This window comes from Toxotes jaculatrix, chromosome 13 (genome assembly GCF_017976425.1).
Source record: "Toxotes jaculatrix isolate fToxJac2 chromosome 13, fToxJac2.pri, whole genome shotgun sequence".
Classification (NCBI taxonomy): domain Eukaryota; kingdom Metazoa; phylum Chordata; class Actinopteri; family Toxotidae; genus Toxotes; species Toxotes jaculatrix.
Window position 1 is genome coordinate 5041958 of NC_054406.1, and position 17526 is coordinate 5059483.

A 17526-nucleotide genomic window follows, 5' to 3' on the forward strand; every position below is an offset into this window, starting at 1 on the left:
TCATTGGTTTCTTGTAGCTTTATTTTGACAGTGTACTTCCGCAGGAGTGCTCACGAGCTGCTGTCCCGCGCGGTGGGGTTGTCTATAAAGTAAGTTATTTTATGAACGTTAACAAATTCAAATTTTAGATCTTAAATGGTCGCAGACAGTTGCGCTAAAAGACTCAGCAAACCAACTGAAAATCGTTACATTTATGCTCCTCTTTTTTTTTTGCCGCCAGCCTTGTGGAGCTAATGGCATGATTTTAAAATCAACCTTTTAAAGTTTGCTTAACGTTACTTTTTATTTCTCTCTTGGGTTCTCAGTCGCCAAGGTCACAATGGCTGACAGCGCCGACGTTACACCTGTCGTGAGCAGCCAGCCTCCTGGAAAAGAGGAGCAGGGAGGAGGAGAAGGCGGAGGAGGCTCAGACAGGGATGCAGGAGGTGGAGGTGGTTTGACGGATGCCCAGAGAGAGGTGTTGGAGAGGTGTCTTCATTCACTCAGGCATGCTAAAAATGACAGCCACACACTGGCTGCTCTTCTGTTGGTAAGTGTCAGTCATATCCTTGTAGTTACAATGAAGTAACTGACCGTGTGTATACATGATTGTGTTGTTGATTGTGCAGTTGAGCATGAAACCACGTTGGTTTATAGCTGTATAGTCCTGCAGTTGCCGCTCTGCTGTATATAACTTCTCCATCTGTAATCACTAATAATTTAAGACAAAGCAACGGTACAGTTTATCCTCTGCATTACCCATGTGTGACTTTTTTATCTACCCTGGATTTGAGACAGCTGTCTCAGGGATTTCTGTTTTAATAGGAAGAGTAACACCTCTTTCCAGAAACAATGTCCCTGTTACTGTGAATAAATCACACACCTTGCCGTGAATAACTGTCTATTTTATGTTACATCTTAGATCACTCGGTTGTGCCCAGCAAGTCAACTAGACAAACCCACCTTGAGACGCATCTTCGAGGCCGTGGGACTCAACCTTCCAGCTCGGCTTTTGGTGACAGCAGTCAGAGGGAGTGAGAGCTCTGGCTTACCCCCACATGAACTCCTTTCACTGGGCACAGCTCTGCTGGCTGCCCTGAGCACAGACCCAGACATGGCCTCCCATCCCCAGCTCCTCACCACCATACCGCTCCTGCTGGGCATTTTAGCAAACGGTCCCGTGTCAAACCAACAAAAACAGGCTGCCCAGAACCAAGCTGGAGAGATGGGGCAGAGTCCAGATAGTAAAGTACAATCAGCAGAGAGTACGAGCCCAGAAAGTAATCCTACCAATGTGGCAGGAGAGAGCAAGACCAGCGAGCGAAAGGGTGATGATGGCAGTACATCAAATGGAGTATCAGCATCTGAAGAAACTTCACCATCTGCCGGTCTTGATGAGGCCATGGCTGCTGACTGCTACCAGGTTCTGACAGCTGTGTGTGCGTTACCCAGGGGTCCTGACCAGCTGCTGAGCAGGGGTGCTGTTCCTGCTCTGTGCCAAGCCGTGGAGCAAAACCAGACTTTTAGCCATGAGAGGGGGCTTGCCTTGCTTGGTTGCCTCCTCTCAGGTAAAACCAAGGACAGAGCCTGGAGTAAACACCATGCAGAACTCCTCTCTCTACTGGTCAGGCTCTCCAAAGACTTTAGCCAGTCCACTGACCAGGCCAGGCTGGACATGTGTTCCCAGTTGGTGCAGTTTCTCCCCCCAGTAGGAGTGACAGTGGAAAGGGAAGAGCTGAAGGGAGTCGTGAGCCGTTTGTGGGGGGTATTGAGACCCATGATGCAGTCTAAGCTAACACCGAGGCAGATCAGGCCGATCCTGGTCCTCAGTGCATGTCTGCTGGATTTGTATGGCTGGGAACTGGTAGGACCCCCAAAGTTCTGCTGCTTACTGGTGAACCGGGCCTGCGTGGAGGTCAGAATGGGCCTGGAGGAGCCGCCTGGTAACGAGCTGAGCCCAGAGCTGCAGCACACACTCACAGGTAGTAATTACTGTTACAGCATCTGTTTTATTGCGCTGTCGCATGATTAACCTCCTGCGTCATTTAAACCTCCTCTTCTCATTGTCAGGCTGTTACCGAGTCATGGAGGCTGCCATAGAGCAGGCCTGCAGTCCGGCATTGTCGCAGACCGCTGCACCCACTCAGGGCTCCATCTCCTCACTCAGCCTGCAGCAGAGCAGGCAGGTCCTCGGGGTGCTGGAGGAGGCCTTCTCCGCTGTAATGTACCACCTGCAACAGGTGAGAGGATGACGTGAGCTACTGTTGGTGGTTTTTATACCCGACTAGTTTCTTGTTGCTGCTTCTGGAAATGTCATCACTCACTGTGCACCTAAAATGAAAATTTGTCCAGTAATAATACGGGTTCTTTGTACTGTAAAAGCACAAACCTCCTCAGAGTGTAGTCACTAAAACACTCTCCCCCTTCCTCTTCCTGTTCTCACAGGTTGATTCGAGTCGATATGGCGACCCTTTCATTTTCGCCACGTTCCGTTCCCTGTGCTCATGGCTGGCCGAGGAGACTTCCTGTCTGAAGGAGGAAGTGACTGGACTGCTGCCTTTCCTGATTGGCTACTCCCAGAGCCACCTGCAGAGTGAGAGCCCAGAGCAGGGCCTCTCTGACTGGATGGCTGATGTGTCCATCTCTGAGGAGAAAGGGGCCTGGACGGGCAAAGAACCTCTGAGGTAAAGATAATAAAACATGTCAGAAGGAAGGAATGGGTAATGTTAGATGTACAACAACACATCCAAGGAGTTTTTACTGCTCTTGCGGACTGGCATTCAAGGAAACACCTTCCTTTCTCCAGGTATCTCCTCCCAGCTCTGTGCCACCTGTCAGCAGAGGAAGGTCCCAGGAAGGTGCTGCTCACACTCGACACCCCGGCCCTGCTGGTGGACTTTCTCTCCCGGAGCTGGGCATCCCTCAAGGGGAAAAGTGGGACGGCGTCAGGCAGAGATCCCAGCATGGAGACGGCCTGCTCAGCCCTCCTCAACTTCACCGTCACAGAACCGGAGAGAGTCAGGTACGTAGCTGGTGTGCAAGCAGAATACTCACCTGAAGCCTGCAGGTTATTTGGAGAGAATTAAGTCATACTGGTATTTCTAACAGTTTTTTGTTTCTTCGTTTGCTTTCTAGGAAGGACCCATGTTTCAGAACCCTGGAGGCTCTTCTGAGTGAAGCTCTTCCAGTTTTGGTGCATAAACCCCACCTCCTGGTCCTTGCAGCAAATTACTGCACTTTGGGGCTAATGATTGGCAGACTCAGATCAGCCCCTGCAGGTGAGGGTGGTTTTGGTTGTTCACACGCATGGCACCATTTTATTTGTCGCAACATTAACCTTTGTCAGTTGTTAACCACAAGCAAATGCTCTCTGTACTCTCGTTATCATGTGACCGTATATAAATTCTGCTCAAACTTGTTTTTGTGACACTCTTTTTATGACATTTTTAAATTAACACAAAATGTCTGTTATTGGTGGCTCATATTCAGAAACATTTATTTCTCCAGGATCTGTGGAAGCAGGCCAGAGACGCTTCTTCTCCTCAGCTCTCCGATTCCTCCGCGGTGCCCTGGACTCTGGCCCCGGTTCGGTTAAGGTGAGCGTCAGCTGGGAGGACAGCTGGGACGAGGCTGCAGAGCTCTGGAGGTTGGGCTTACAGGCTCTGGGAGGCTGCGTCCGCGCTCAGCCCTGGATCGCCACCTTGGTCAGAGAGGAAGGTTGGCTCAAACACACGCTCAGCATGCTGGATCAGTGTAGCTCGCTGCCTGACCAGCACACACAGGAGGCACTAGAGGAAGCTCTGTGCGCCATGGCGGAGCAGTGCACGGTTTGTAAGCAGGAGATTGGAGACACGATGATGAGAAATGATAAAGGAGCTCTGAGCGGTATGAGGAGCTTGAAGAAATCAGTGGGAGTGAAGTGAAACCAAACTGCTGCTGATGGACAATGTGCTCTTTGATGGAGTATTTTTAACTTGTGGAGTTGAAAATGAAGTCACTCTGTGAAAATAAAAAAGCACAGCTATTAATGAAGCCAAACTGGTGTGTTTATTAGCCGTACCAATCTGACATGGATAACGTTTTCTTGTAAAGACATGAAAAGCCAGAGATTCCCAAACCCACATAGAAAACAGGGCAAATGGTGTGTTTCTGTGTATCCTATTTTTTCAGTGTAATTGTACCCTGATAATTTAGAATAAAATGCCTTCTGGTTTTCGCTTTTTGAATCAGTGAATAAATCTGAAAAGTGGGCAGCTGTTCATTTGCAACCAGGCGGATTCCAGTTGGAACAGAAAGACGCATGAGCTGTTTTCTTTCATGTGAATGCTGAAATATAAATGCATTTAATAAAGGAATATTTTGTTAGATAACATTAAGCTTTGTCGCCAGTGTTACTTTAATGTTTTTTTTTCTTTCAGCTGTAGTTGTACATACATTTTTACCACAGAAGAGTTGACCATTTCACCCTACAGACCACTGTATTGTTCATTTTCCCAGTGGTTCACCAGTGGAATGAATATTATAAAAGTGTTAAAATAATCTGCAGTTACATCAGTATCCAGCTGGACAATTGTTCCTTCACTGTCGATGATCCAAGAGAAACTTTTCCTCTTTTCTCAAGTGCCACAAGATGGCGCAATCAGACTTAATGTGTGCTGAAGTTCTTGATCACCAACACTCTTCCTTTCCTCAGGCCACTTTTCTGGGTTTGGACTTTTATCGTTTTCATTGTTAGCTCGTAGATAACGCGGTTGGTCATTTTATTAAGTTAAAATTGATTATTAAAACATGAAAACGTGCAAAATGTCAACAAAGGACGGCGTGAGTTTATTCATACTTTTCTCTTTTTTACCAGTGACTTCTTATTACAGTTATCCTTTAGCTGTAACTTCTACAACCAATACATTTTTACTCAGAAATTTCTCAGGTTGGAATTTATCCACTTAACTAAAAACCAGGACATGACGCAGTAGATTTACATGGATCAGTAAAAGTAATGTGTAGATTCAAAGGAAGAATATCTGTGATCCTTTGTCTTGTGATTATCACCGGCCAGCCATGTTTTTCTTATTCAGCACTTCATCCCTGATCCTATGTTCCAGCTACCAACCGTGAAAAAGTTTTTAGCTACCCCCTCCTCGACTCTTGTCACCTCCCGCCCTCTTTTTTTTTTTTTTTTTTATCCCCCCCCCTCCCTCCCTAACACCCGTCTCTTTTCTCTCTGACTCATCCATACAAACTCCTGCATCGTCTCTCAAACTAACTCACTCCTCTCTGTACCTTCAGCCTCCATCCACCTCTTCACATTAACCCCTCAGCTGCAGCTTGACACCCAGACTGAGCGCCACCACCACCACCACTAACACCATGCTCTGGAAATCCCGAACCAAGACCGACATTTTGCAGGTAAAAGAAACACCACTGAGTTTTCCGTTTTGAGTGGTTCATTTTTTTTTTCAGCAGGTGTAGGTCTGTTATCTGGAAGTCCATCATCATGGGGGGTCGTTTTAAGAGAGCTTGAATCCAGAAAATAATTCAATTGTCTATAATACAAGCTGTGAGTGATTCAGTGTGGATTTCAGCAGGTGACATATTTGCAGAAAATTACATTCTTTGGAATTTAAAACTGAGAAACTCCCAAGATTTTGGGGATAAAGGGAGGTGGATGTTCGTGCGTAAAAACGACTTTAGTCTTAACTTAGACGTCAGAAATCTGAGAAAATGATCTTCACGTTCAAGATGAGATTTTTGTTACATTAACAAAAAGTAGACATATAAAAATAAGACATAAAAATACTAACATTTTAGTGTCACTCGCTGCGTAAACGGCACTTTAGAACAAAATATATGTACATAAAAGTACATTAAGCTTAACAACCGGTAATTGAATGAATATATCTCTTTAAGAGAAGTGGACCCTGTCGACCCCTCCCCTCATTCTGCCGGGTGCGCGCAAAACCTATAAGTAGTGCGCTCATGGAGAGGCTGGAGGACTCCGTGTGTGTTGTGCGCGCGTGTGTGTGTCTGGCAGCAGCTTTTCATCTGTGCGTAAAGAGCTCCGTCGAACAGCGAGAAAAGGAAAAGTAAATAACACCTTCGAGTTTAATGGACCGTTAAAACAGCCTGGATTACGTCTCGGAGAGCATTTGGTGACATCTTTCAGCCGCTGGAAGCCTGCGCATCCTGTTGAATTTTAAATTTGGGGCTATCCAGAGTGGTCCAGATGTTAATCCACACCTATTCGGCCATGGTGAGTTTGATAGAGACTGGTGTTTTTAGATTTTTTGGGGGGGTTGAGGGCCGCTGATGTCTGTTCATCACTAAAGGAACTCAGTTTTGGTAAGGAGTTTATTTTCTTTACGGATTGCCAGTAGACTAAACATGAAAAAACATGTGTTTAATTTACCATCATAACTAAAAAAAAAACAGCTTTAAGTAAATAAAGGAGTAGGAAAAAGACTTTATGCTGAATATGTTACATTTTTAGACCCAAGGCACCGACTGTCAGCTTGGAGAGAATAATGGTCTTAGGTGATTTTTTTTTTTTGTTTGTTTGTTTGTTTTTTAAATTGGCTTAGAATAAATACATTTCTGGTTAGTCTGGCCTGTTCTTTGCTCTCCAGTAGAATCGTGTCAGCTGTTCGTACTGTGCTCCTAATGAGCCTGTCTGACAAGGAGTTTACAGTAGCGGTGCCGCGCATCTGTCCGCGGAGATGGTCTTTGTCTGCGCAGTGTCACACCAAGTGAGACCGACTGACAGTAAAGTGTCCAGGCACTGCAAAGACTGACATGCGACAGAGGATGGTCCTCTTTCTAATGGAGTGTCACTGTGTTTTACAGATTTTAATATAACCCTCAACTCCGTTGGAATAAAGTGAGAAACTCAATCCTGCACAGTGTAGTTGTTGTAGGGCAGATATGTGTGTGCTTTTAACCCGGCCTCGGCCCTCTTTGGCTGGCAGATAATGGACATTGTTCCACCACAACAGCATTGATTTGGGTGACCCAGCTTTTTAAAAAAATCCAATTTCACCAGGATGTGTGAGAGCAGAAATGTAGGCTAGTGGACTACATGTTTTTTTTACGCATAATGTGGTTCGAGGTCATAGCTTTCACATGAGGGGTCAAACTTGTAAAGTCAGAATAAAACCACATTGAGTTTCCTGCGCCTTGTCAGCCTGAATGAACCTTTTTTTTAAATTTTCATTTTCAGTTGTGGGAATCAGTGCGTGTATTTGTTGACGCGATGGCAGATTATTTACAGATGCCCCCCCCTCATCCTCCCGGAGCGACGTGTTATTGTTGTGCATTACCTGTCCTTTGTGCAGCTTCTTGGTGGCCGTGACCTTTCTGACACTGTTCAGCAGCGATGCCAACGGCGTCTTCTGCCAGTGCGCATCACTTCAAGCGCTGCTGCTTTTTCCAGCTATCTAATGAAATGGAGATACATTTATTTATGTGTTACTGCTGTTTTGTTTTAAATTAAAACTGTTTTTTATTTTTTTTAAAGAGGTTGCGCTCCTGTGACTTTGTCTGTGGACTGTTTCTGATCTTGAACAGTGCTTTATGCTTAAAAACGGTACATTTTCCGGAGCTCTTAATTTTGGAATCTATCTGGCATTGATAAAATAGCCAGATCTGTTTTTGCACCGTTGGGGGAAACAGTTTGATAACTGAAATGGAGCTCCTGATGTAAAACAAACTTTCTAATTTTCCACAGGACCGCGCAGACGGACTAAGCGGCTCTTCGCCGAGTGGGCGCCTCTCCCAGTTGTCCTCCCTAAACCAGGCCGCCTACTCCTCGGCTCCCCCGCTCTGCCACACTCCGGCCTCTGACTTCCAGCCTCCCTACTTCCCTCCCCCCTATCCCCAGTCCTCCCTGCCATACTCCCAGAGCCAGGACTCAGCGTATTCCCACCTGTCAGACCCATACCCCTCCATCAACTCTATCCACCAGCATCAGCAAGCGGCATGGCACTCGCAGAGGTCGCGCTCCGAGGATGGGGGGCTCCTGTCACAGTCTCACCGGGCTCTGAGCCTCGACCCCCGGCGGGAGTATCCAGCTGTTCCACGGCTGCTCCACGGTCTCGGCGAAGGGGCTGCAGCACTCGGGGACGGTCCTCTTGGGATGCACCTGGGACATCACGGCCTGGAGGATCTTCAGGTGACTTGACTTTTTGTTTTTTCCTTCCCGTAACTGATTAGATGATGTTAGGTGCGCTCTGGGAAGACCGTGCGTAAAGGCCACTCGGCACATGATGATAAGGGCCCACAAACTCTTCACGAAAAACGAAACAAACAAACAAAACATCTGTAATTCTTCAATTCTTTTCTATTTAATTCCTTTATAATAATCCATTATTTGCTGAAAAGCGTTAAAAAAGACCTCATGTTTAAAACATACATGGATGATGGCAACAAGGCCTCAAGGCAATTTATCTTTCATTTCCTTCTTTCCTTCAAATGACACCACAGTTCATGAAGAAACAGTTCACATTAATCAAATGTGATTAATACTACTAATACTACTACTATATATTATTTATCATTTTAATGATAAATAATATCATTTTCCACCTGTTATTTATATTTTTTGTTTTTGGAAAAGAAAAAAAACAAAACACCTGCAGGCCTTTTAGCCTATTTTACAAAAATCTCCCCATATATTCACATGACCACTTTTGCTGTCTGACATCTAAACAAGAAGAACAGATTCGCGTTGTTTGTTTCAGACTGAAAAAAAAATGTAGTTAATTATAATGAGAAAATATCAGGCCTGAAATATTAGTTTCCACATTTATTTTAAAAAACGTTTAAAATGAGCTGTTAACAAACCAGATGTTCTTTTTTATACCATATTGGTGACTGAAAAACGTATAAAGCTGTTAGTCCGTTCATATTTTGAATGATAAATGCCAAGTGCCACGTTGTCAAGTGTAAATTTTGAGTCTGTTGAACAAGTTTTTTGCTTTTTTTTTTTAACATGGCATGTCGGTTTTGAAGTTTTTTTGGCCAATAGTGCGTTTTGAGTTTATCCAAAATTTAGAGCTTAATGACTCGAAATCTTATCGTAAATATAACGTAGCCTTCCTGACGTTTTGTGAGTTATAGCCTATAAAAAATGACACTTTTTCAAAATATAGTTTATAGTTTTGTTTATAAGTTTTGTTTTCCAAATAAATAGCAGTGATTATTTGGCCCATCCAGCACTGTCCGATGTCTCGCACAGAGACAAAGTGATCCTGCTCATTCTTCAGCCTTTTGCCTTCTGCAGGGCTTTTTTTTTTCTTTTTCTTTTTTTGGAGAGAAGAATAGTTTCTATGGTTTATTGAGCAGTCAGCTTCCCTGCAGCAGGTGCAGCTGCAGACGCTGTTTGTTGCCTCCTCGCAGAAAAACACACCGAGACCAATTGATCTGTACGGTCATTAATAGAGAAGAAACGTTGGAGAGCAGCGCCAGGCAAAGAGTCAACCCGGGCATGTTACTGTTAAACGCTCCCACTTGACAAGGACCTTTATTTGATTAATGGATTATATCCTTCGCGTTTCAACCCTCTTATAAATTCACCACAAAGGAGACATCCGAGAATCGCCCTGCAAGACAATTTTATTCCCAGCGAATGAAAAGATCAAATAAATTGCAGTGGCTTTAATGTGGTCTTTGATTCAGTGAGCTGCAGAGGCTGTTTTTTTATTATTATTATTATTTAATATTTAATTTTTTTTACAGATACATTTTTCTAAATTGGGCTCTACTGAAAGAAAATATCATTGTGTTTTTTTATGTTCACGTTGGAAAGTATTGAATGCATTGAATGTATAAAAAGCTTTTTAGTTATTTTAAACAGTGTAAATTATAATACATAATTCTATAATTTAATTGTTTTGATTTTTTTTATTAGATCTAGATTAAAAAGGCCAGTTTTCTGATACAGAAATGATTTATGAACAAACTTTTTGCCACATGTAGGCCCTAAATGAAAATATACATTTATGTGATTTTAAGAATTTTACATGTTTTTAAGAGTTTTACAGAAGCGTCAGTTCAGCTTCAGCTTTACCGAGTTAACATATTTTTTTTTGTCAGTCTGCGTGGAAATAAGAATAAACTGTTGAAGATGTGAAATAACCTGTCAGAACTTTCCATCGTTTATCACCTGCTTTTCATTTTGCACAACACTGAGTAACAGATTTTATTATTTACTTGGATATGGATTATGTTCATATTTGCTGTGAGGGAAAACTAAATGTTGGACCTTCCATCTTGCTTTGGCCTGAGAGAGACAAGCTGTGTGTGTGCGTGTGTGTATATGTGTGTGTGCGCATGCATGTGTGTATGTGTGTTGGCTGTGAGGCCACTTGATAAATGATAGTGACTGTCTGTCTGTCTGACACAGGGAATGGAGGAAGGATCAGCCTTGGGCATCCTCGACCACTCTGTCATTAAAAAAGGTAAGAGGTGGGAGAGCTCTGTGTGTGTGTGTGTGTGAGAGAGAGAGAGAGAGAGAGAGAGAGAGAGAGAGAGAGAGAGAGAGAGAGAGAGAGAGAGATGATTGAGTGTGTATGTGTGCATTTGTGTCTAAGTGTGCACCTATATAATTGTGCTATACATGCTGAAGGGGGTTTTGTGTTTCGGGGCACTCCAACACCAGCCTCTCTCACTGTTACACACACTCATGCACAAACACACACACACACACACACACACACACACTATAAATAATTCTGTTTTGCTATTTCATTTGAAGTCAAGAAGTCCTCTAATACTCAGCTGCAGACTTCACCCCAAAGGCACACATTCTTAATGAACTGTTCATGGTCATATGAGAGAGAGAGAGAGAGAGAGAGAGTGTGTGTGTGTGTGTGTGTGTGTGTGTGTGTGTGTGTGTGTGTGTGTGTGTGTGTGTGTGTGTGTGAAGGAGAGAGGGATTAGAGAGGAGAGGAGCGAGAAGTGGGGCAGAGAAGAAAAGGGAGGGGAACATGATAAAAGAGGAGTTGTGGGGAAATTTGCAGAGTATGATCACTCTAATATCACCGACTCTGAGTGGCAGAAGACACAGGGGCACGATTAGAAAATTCAAGTTGGATTTGTAGCTGGTGCAGTGTGATACTGTGAAAATCTCACTGAGCCAAAAAACCCCAGTAGACGGCCTGTTTGGGTATGTAGTGGTGCATAAACAAAAGTGAAGATTAGCTTCGAAACAAGGTAAAGATGACACCTGCTGTGTTGTAAAATGACTGACAGCATGAAATTAAATGCACATTTGCTTATAAAATAACACTTAAACATGGTCGATGCTGTGTATTTTTTAAAATTCCCTTTAAACGAAGAACCTCAATGAATAATTACTATCACGTTTTCCTCAAAACTTGTTATTTTATGTAAAGAAAACTGAAAAATTGTGAATTCTTTCTTTCCTTTTTCTGACTGATTAAATGTTGTAACTGAAACGCCACATGAACAACATCCATTCACATTTTGAACATACTTCGGCCTCCGAATTCAAAACATTACAGTCATCCAAACACTTCACTGGCTTAAACCCCTCCATGCCATAAAGTTTTCACAAAAATAGGGATGTAATTCTCCAGATCAGGTCCCACAGGAGGAGTTTTTGTGCATCTGCAGCTTGATTCAAACTGCTTGAATCTTGCTGCTGCAAACCAGCAGCCATTTGATGAAGTGACAGGGATTCCACTTGTTTGCCGAACGCTTAGAATTGATCAATTACCACAGCGAGACTCTCCCCGGCAAGCACTTACAGAACGATAGCAGAGCAAACCTAAAACCCTCGTGAATAAGAAAATACAATAGGGAGAAGAGAACGAGACAAGATATAGAAAAGGAAAGGGGGGGAAGATGAAGAGTGGGAGGCACAAGAAAGAGTGAGGGATGATAAGAGAAAAAGAGAAAGAGAGGGAGGGGCAGACAGCTGACAAAGGAGAGAGAGAGAGAGAGAGAGCTTTAGAGGAAACTCTGCCTCTCTGTGGCCTGGCCCGGCTGGATGATCGGCTGGTTGTGAATGAGGGGATTTGAAGAGATTTTTTCAGTTTGGGGAATCTGTGCTGCTCAGCAGGGTGTCGCAAAGCGGCCACCCGCCGCCCAGAGAGTGTGAGGGGAGAGCCGGCGTCCCAGAGTACAGCTGAACAGATAATATTTCCTTTTAAATAGGGAAAATTGCAGAGCCATCAAGACTGGGATAAAAAGCACAAAAAGAGAGACAGAAACTGAGAAAGGAGACTTTTTTTCAGATTTAGGCACATGTTGCTGATAAAACATACTATACAAAATTATGGATTGCTATAATTGCGAGCAAGTTTTGTTGCATGTTGTTCCCCATCTTTATCATCTATCATTTTTTGTCATCGTTCTAATGTTCTATTTTTTATTTGTGTCGCTGAGGAAATGTGGTTCTCAAGTGTAGAAATAAACAAAGGGGTTGATTCCTCTCAATGCTCTGATTTTAGAGGATTTCTGCCCATACAAATGTAGATTTAATGGATTTATGATATTAGATTAAGACTCCAAAGCTAATTTCATCAACACAAATTTACACTTTACAGGATGATCTAACTGATCAAAAAGGAAAAGACAAACACAGAGACACTGGTCTCTGTGCCAGTTTAAATCAAGAAAAGATTGTGCTTAAAATGTGCTGCAAGTTCAGAAAAACAAATCTGGTTTGTGCTTCAGTAAAATGCCATACTCCTCCTCCCATAACTCCTCCTCCTCCAAAACAAGGCAGGCAGAAAAGCTCATCAGAGTCTTAAAAGTTTAGCACAGTGCAGAAAGGTGAGAACAAATTGAGCTCGTCGAGGTGTGAAATAAAGCTATTTGAGAATGCGCAGCTGAAATGTAACCACCTGCAGTTTAAACAACAGAATCAACAAGCAGCACTCCAGAATTAGAGCTGTTGACACAGGGGAGAATATTACACTGAATAGATTAATCAGGAGGGGGAGGAGGAGGAGGAGCACGCTGTCACACAGTCATTCACACAACACTATTGTCATTACACAAGACATATGTTTAGGACTCATGATCTTTATTCATCGTTTACCTCCTTTTTTTCTCTCTGGATCCTGTTTTTGTCGCTGTTAAACTTTTCATTGCTTTGATTTTCACGTTTTTGTCTTTTGTCACTTCAAAAAACAAATAATGCAAATAGCCTAAAAGTGTCTCATGTATGTATGCAAATAAACTAAAACTTTCTTTTTCTATTTTCGTCCTCCTTTTTCCTTCCTCTCCTCTCCCTCCTCCCTTTTTTTCTTAATCATCTATCCACAGTTCCTATCCCGTCCAAGCTGAATGGTTCATCCCTGTCAGCCTTGTCCATCGGTAAGGAGGGTCTCGGCATGGGATCCGTGTCCAACCCGGCCGAGGTTTTCTGTTCGGTCCCGGGTCGCCTCTCGCTGCTCAGCTCCACCTCCAAATACAAGGTGACGGTCGGGGAGGTGCAGCGACGCCTCTCCCCACCTGAGTGCCTCAACGCGTCTCTGCTGGGTGGAGTCCTCCGCAGGTGAGTCCTCCGCTATTAGACTGATTCTCAGCCTAATGTGACTTTTTTTCTTATGAAGAACTGGAGACTCTTACTTATCGAGGTCTCTAAAAACTAGCAGCTCGAACTGTCACAGGAACCTCTGACAAAGAGTCTTGAGCAGACATTGTTTGGCCCCAAAGGATCACAAGGCTGAAAGTTTGAGAAACAGTGCCTTAAATAACTTGAATGCAGCCTGACAGCGACTCATTCTGTCATTTAGCAGCGTACAATATCTCTCTTTCATTCATTGGAAAAAAAGGCTGAATATACGTTTTGGAAATTCAAGATAAAATTGTTCCAATTTAACATTTAATGTATTGATATTTAATACTGTAGAGACACATGAGAGTTTGAATTAACTAGATTCGCAAGCAAGTAAAATAGCTAAACTTGGAACTAAGTATAGTTAGGTCCATGGCACACTGACCTGGAACATTCTTAAACTTTTGCATTACAGTAAAAAAGTATATAAAATTTTCTTATTGCTTTACTGCACATAGTTACTGCTTTGAGGCACAAAACTTTTTTTTTTCTTGATATCATGTTGGATGGACAAGAACCAGCATTTATGGGAAATGCAGTCGTGACTTTGACAGAATAGCACTGCAGGGGAGTGCAGTGCTGCCAAAACATGTTGACCATAATTTGTTTTGGTCAATGTAACAGTAGTGATACGACATTGATGAACTTATGTCTAAAAATAAAAAAAATTTGCACATTAAACATGGGATGCAGATCACTTCCTGATAGGCTCTTGGTGTAAATGTCCTTTGCTATTAACCATGTCCTCCACACCCCATGACCTTTTTGTCCTTTTTTCCGTGAGGCATTTCAGAATAAGAGCACTTTAACTTAACTATAGGGCCGGGGCTGAGGACTCAATACAATGTGTCATGGGACTAAATCACAAGAGAAGCGATGCGGTTTAATGAACCACAGCCTCAGGGCAAGAGAACAACTTTATGATTTGGGTGTCAGGCTGAAGTACTTTAAGAGGACGTAATTAAAAGATCTAAAGAGTAAATGTTACAAACAAAGTCCCTCCTCGATTACAGTACATCACTGCCTGTCATTCTGAAGTACTTGCACTTAACTTGAGCATCTCTATTTAGTGCTACTTTACACTTTTTAGAACATTGTTCTCCACTGCAGATATTTAACAGCTATGGTTGTTTACTGGATACTTAGAAAATTGAGATTGTGATCAGTTATCACTTACATTACATAAATACATTCATATAAAACTACTTTTAGTTTTGATATTTCAAGTACATTTAGCTGATAATATTCCTGTACTTTGACTTAAAAAAGATTTTGAAAGCATAACTCCTCCTGTCGTCTTTTCTCACAGTTTTACTTTAGTAAAAGGTCTGAATATTTCTTCTGCCACTGCTGCCTGTCATATAAACGTCAAGGAATGTTTCTGTTCCAATAAATGTTGATAGTTTCTTAAATTTAAATGGATAGGAATAAATAAAGGGATGAGACCGGGCAGAGGAAAGGAAAACAAAAACTCAGAGGATAAAAGGCAAATAAAAAAACAGAAAAATACGAGACACTATCAGTTCTGACAGGGAACATAGGGAGATTTCAGCTTCACATTCACACACACACACACACACACACACACACACACAAATTCATACACACACTCTTCGCCATAGACTTAATACAGAGATACAGGCACACACAAACACACCACAACAAAACTCATAAAGGCAAACAGACACAGGGTAGGACACACACACACACACACACACACACACAAGAACCATCTCCTAAAAACTGCTCTCTCTGTCTCCCTGTCCCCCCTCAGGGCGAAGTCAAAGAATGGTGGCCGCTGTCTGAGAGAGCGTCTGGAGAAGATTGGCCTCAACCTGCCCGCCGGGCGACGCAAGGCAGCCAACGTCACTCTCCTAACATCTCTAGTGGAGGGTAGGGAAATACACACACACACACACACACATGCACATACAGTGACCTGCATATATCCTGACAGATAGAGACACGTATTCACATAGAAATATCCTCGCATGAGCAGACATGAATAAACAGTCGTGGCACGGATGGCTGCGCGCGTGAGTGCGCACACACAAGCGGAGGGCGTCGCTTGAAAAGCTGGAGCTGCGGCTGCCTCACAAAGCCAAAGAGCACTGAACTGTTTGAGTGGTGAAAGTGAGAAAAATGGCTGTAGAGTTTGTCTCTTGACCTGACCTGACCTGAGTGGCTACGCCAGTCAATTGGGTATCATTTAAAAGCATTTACATGGATAATTATTTGATTTTAAAGTTAAACTGGAGCACTGACCTTTGACTCTTAAAGAAAACACACACACACAGAAGCATAAGCTGCTTTTTTGCCTAACTAACGCAGAAGAGTGTTGCTTTTTTACTGTGCTAGTTTTTCTGCTCTAGACACACTTTCACTCTCTCCCTCCTCCTGCTCCTCCTCCTCCTCCAGGTGAGGCCGTCCATCTGGCGCGGGACTTCGGTTATGTGTGTGAGACAGAGTTTCCAGCCAGAGCCACAGCTGAGTATCTGTGCAGGCAGAGCGAACCCGAGCAGCTCCCAACACGGCGCAGCATGCTACTCGCCACCAAGTGAGTGTTTCATCCCAGCCTCTCCACATTTTAGTCCACAGCCATAACAATTCTTTTTTTTGTTTGTTGCGGTTTAATCTGCAGATTATTTTTCCCAAATAATCCATTAATTGTTTTATGCATAAATCATTAGAAATTTGTGAAAACTCATAACTTCAAATTACATTTCTTTTGTCCAACCAACAGCCCAAAACCCAAAGAAATTCAATCTATTGGAAAGTAAGACACAAAAATGCAGCATTTTTCACATTTGAGAGTTTGGGTGCTTTAAATCTTTGGCTTTTATGCTCGAAACACAACTGTTTCAACTTCATTTTATTTGTTTTTTGGGAGCTTTTCTTTCTAAAGGTAATTAGTGCTTGATACCACGGTGTACCAGCTCAGTGCTTAATACAGGTCAAATTAGTCTGAAGTGAAATTATTTATGATCACCTGCCACGCCGCTCGCTAAATCACTTGGGGAGAAATACATTTGAATGCTTCAGTTCTTTGATAGTTCCCGATTCTCATGAAAAAAGAGAAAAGAAAGGTGCCAGTTTTTGCTGCTTGATACAGAAGCCAAAAACCTACATTGTGGCCACAAACACAAACGTTTTGAATTTCACATGGTAAACATCTCTTTTGGTTTCTCTTCTTTTATAGTTGCACTTTCGATGTAAATTCTTAGATATTCAAAATCACTGAATGGAAATAGTATGTATGAGTATGTTATACTCATATTTACATACTTTGCTTGTAACAGTTGATTTTTCCAGAACTCCTTTTTCTGAAGACTGGCTTGAATAATTTCAGACACTAAACCTAATTTGTCACTGCTGAAATATAATATCTCTATTACCAAAAATCAACAAACTGACGCCTCATCTCGTTTCTTCTCAGGGAGATCTGTAAGGAGTTTGTGGACCTCATGTCCCAGGACCGTTCTCCACTGGGCGGCAGTCGACCCACCCCCTGCCTGGAGCCCGGCGTCCAGGGAAGCCTCACCCATTTCAGCCTGCTCACCCACGGCTTCGGAGCCCCTGCCATCTGCGCTGCCCTCTCCGCCTTCCAGAGCTACCTGATGGAGGCGATCAAAATGCTGGACAAAGGAGAGGGCGGAGGGAAGAGCCACCATGACAAGGAGATGAAGCACCGCAAATAGAGGGAGAACAGACAGATGTGTGGTCAGATGGATGGATAGATGGATGAGAGGCAGAAAGGAAGATAAAAGAGGGGAAAAGACTGACTCGTGCCCCTCTGCGTCTTTACCTTCGCCCTCAGGATAAAAAACTGAGACTTTTACCTCCCAGAAACCCTTGCGGTCCCTCTCATCTAGGAGGCGGGGTTTATGATGATATCTGTACTGTAATATGTGTCTACAACCACCTCACTCAAAATGACGCATGGACCTCTCTTCTCAGTAGCTGGT

The 17526-nt window shown here is 43.1% G+C and overlaps 2 protein-coding genes across 3 annotated transcripts; both read left to right on the forward strand.

The window, feature by feature from the left end:
- The first annotated feature begins 31 nt into the window (after positions 1 to 31).
- Positions 32 to 4402, forward strand: ncdn (neurochondrin). The gene is made up of 8 exons (XM_041052721.1): positions 32 to 89; positions 306 to 529; positions 902 to 1961; positions 2050 to 2219; positions 2425 to 2663; positions 2786 to 3001; positions 3115 to 3257; positions 3487 to 4402. The coding sequence occupies exons 2-8, from the start codon at positions 320 to 322 to the stop codon at positions 3900 to 3902; spliced, it is 2454 nt and encodes an 817-aa protein (XP_040908655.1). The 5' UTR covers positions 32 to 89; positions 306 to 319; the 3' UTR covers positions 3903 to 4402.
- An 832-nt stretch (positions 4403 to 5234) lies between these two features.
- On the forward strand, positions 5235 to 17259 carry tfap2e (transcription factor AP-2 epsilon). Of its 2 annotated transcripts, none has more exons than XM_041053562.1 (7): positions 5235 to 5385; positions 7700 to 8143; positions 10376 to 10430; positions 13267 to 13498; positions 15336 to 15454; positions 15980 to 16118; positions 16998 to 17259. In XM_041053562.1, the coding sequence occupies exons 1-7, from the start codon at positions 5347 to 5349 to the stop codon at positions 17257 to 17259; spliced, it is 1290 nt and encodes a 429-aa protein (XP_040909496.1). In that variant the 5' UTR covers positions 5235 to 5346. The 2 variants fall into 2 exon arrangements, with proteins under 2 accessions (XP_040909496.1, XP_040909495.1); XM_041053561.1 differs by lacking the exon at positions 5235 to 5385 and adding an exon at positions 6193 to 6229.
- The last annotated feature ends 267 nt before the right edge of the window (positions 17260 to 17526 follow it).

What these genes read in the sequence shown, in the direction of transcription:
- ncdn (XM_041052721.1), top strand. Translation starts at nt 320, where the DNA reads ATGGCTGACAGCGCCGACGTTACACCTGTCGTGAGCAGCCAGCCTCCT. An exon ending in CACTGGCTGCTCTTCTGTTG is followed by an intron (nt 530 to 901) that starts GTAAGTGTCAGT and finishes GTTACATCTTAG; the next exon opens with ATCACTCGGTTGTGCCCAGC. An exon ending in ACAGAACCGGAGAGAGTCAG is followed by an intron (nt 3,002 to 3,114) that starts GTACGTAGCTGG and finishes TTTGCTTTCTAG; the next exon opens with GAAGGACCCATGTTTCAGAA.
- tfap2e (XM_041053562.1), top strand. Translation starts at nt 5,347, where the DNA reads ATGCTCTGGAAATCCCGAACCAAGACCGACATTTTGCAG. An exon ending in CCAAGACCGACATTTTGCAG is followed by an intron (nt 5,386 to 7,699) that starts GTAAAAGAAACA and finishes AATTTTCCACAG; the next exon opens with GACCGCGCAGACGGACTAAG. An exon ending in CTGGGTGGAGTCCTCCGCAG is followed by an intron (nt 13,499 to 15,335) that starts GTGAGTCCTCCG and finishes GTCCCCCCTCAG; the next exon opens with GGCGAAGTCAAAGAATGGTG.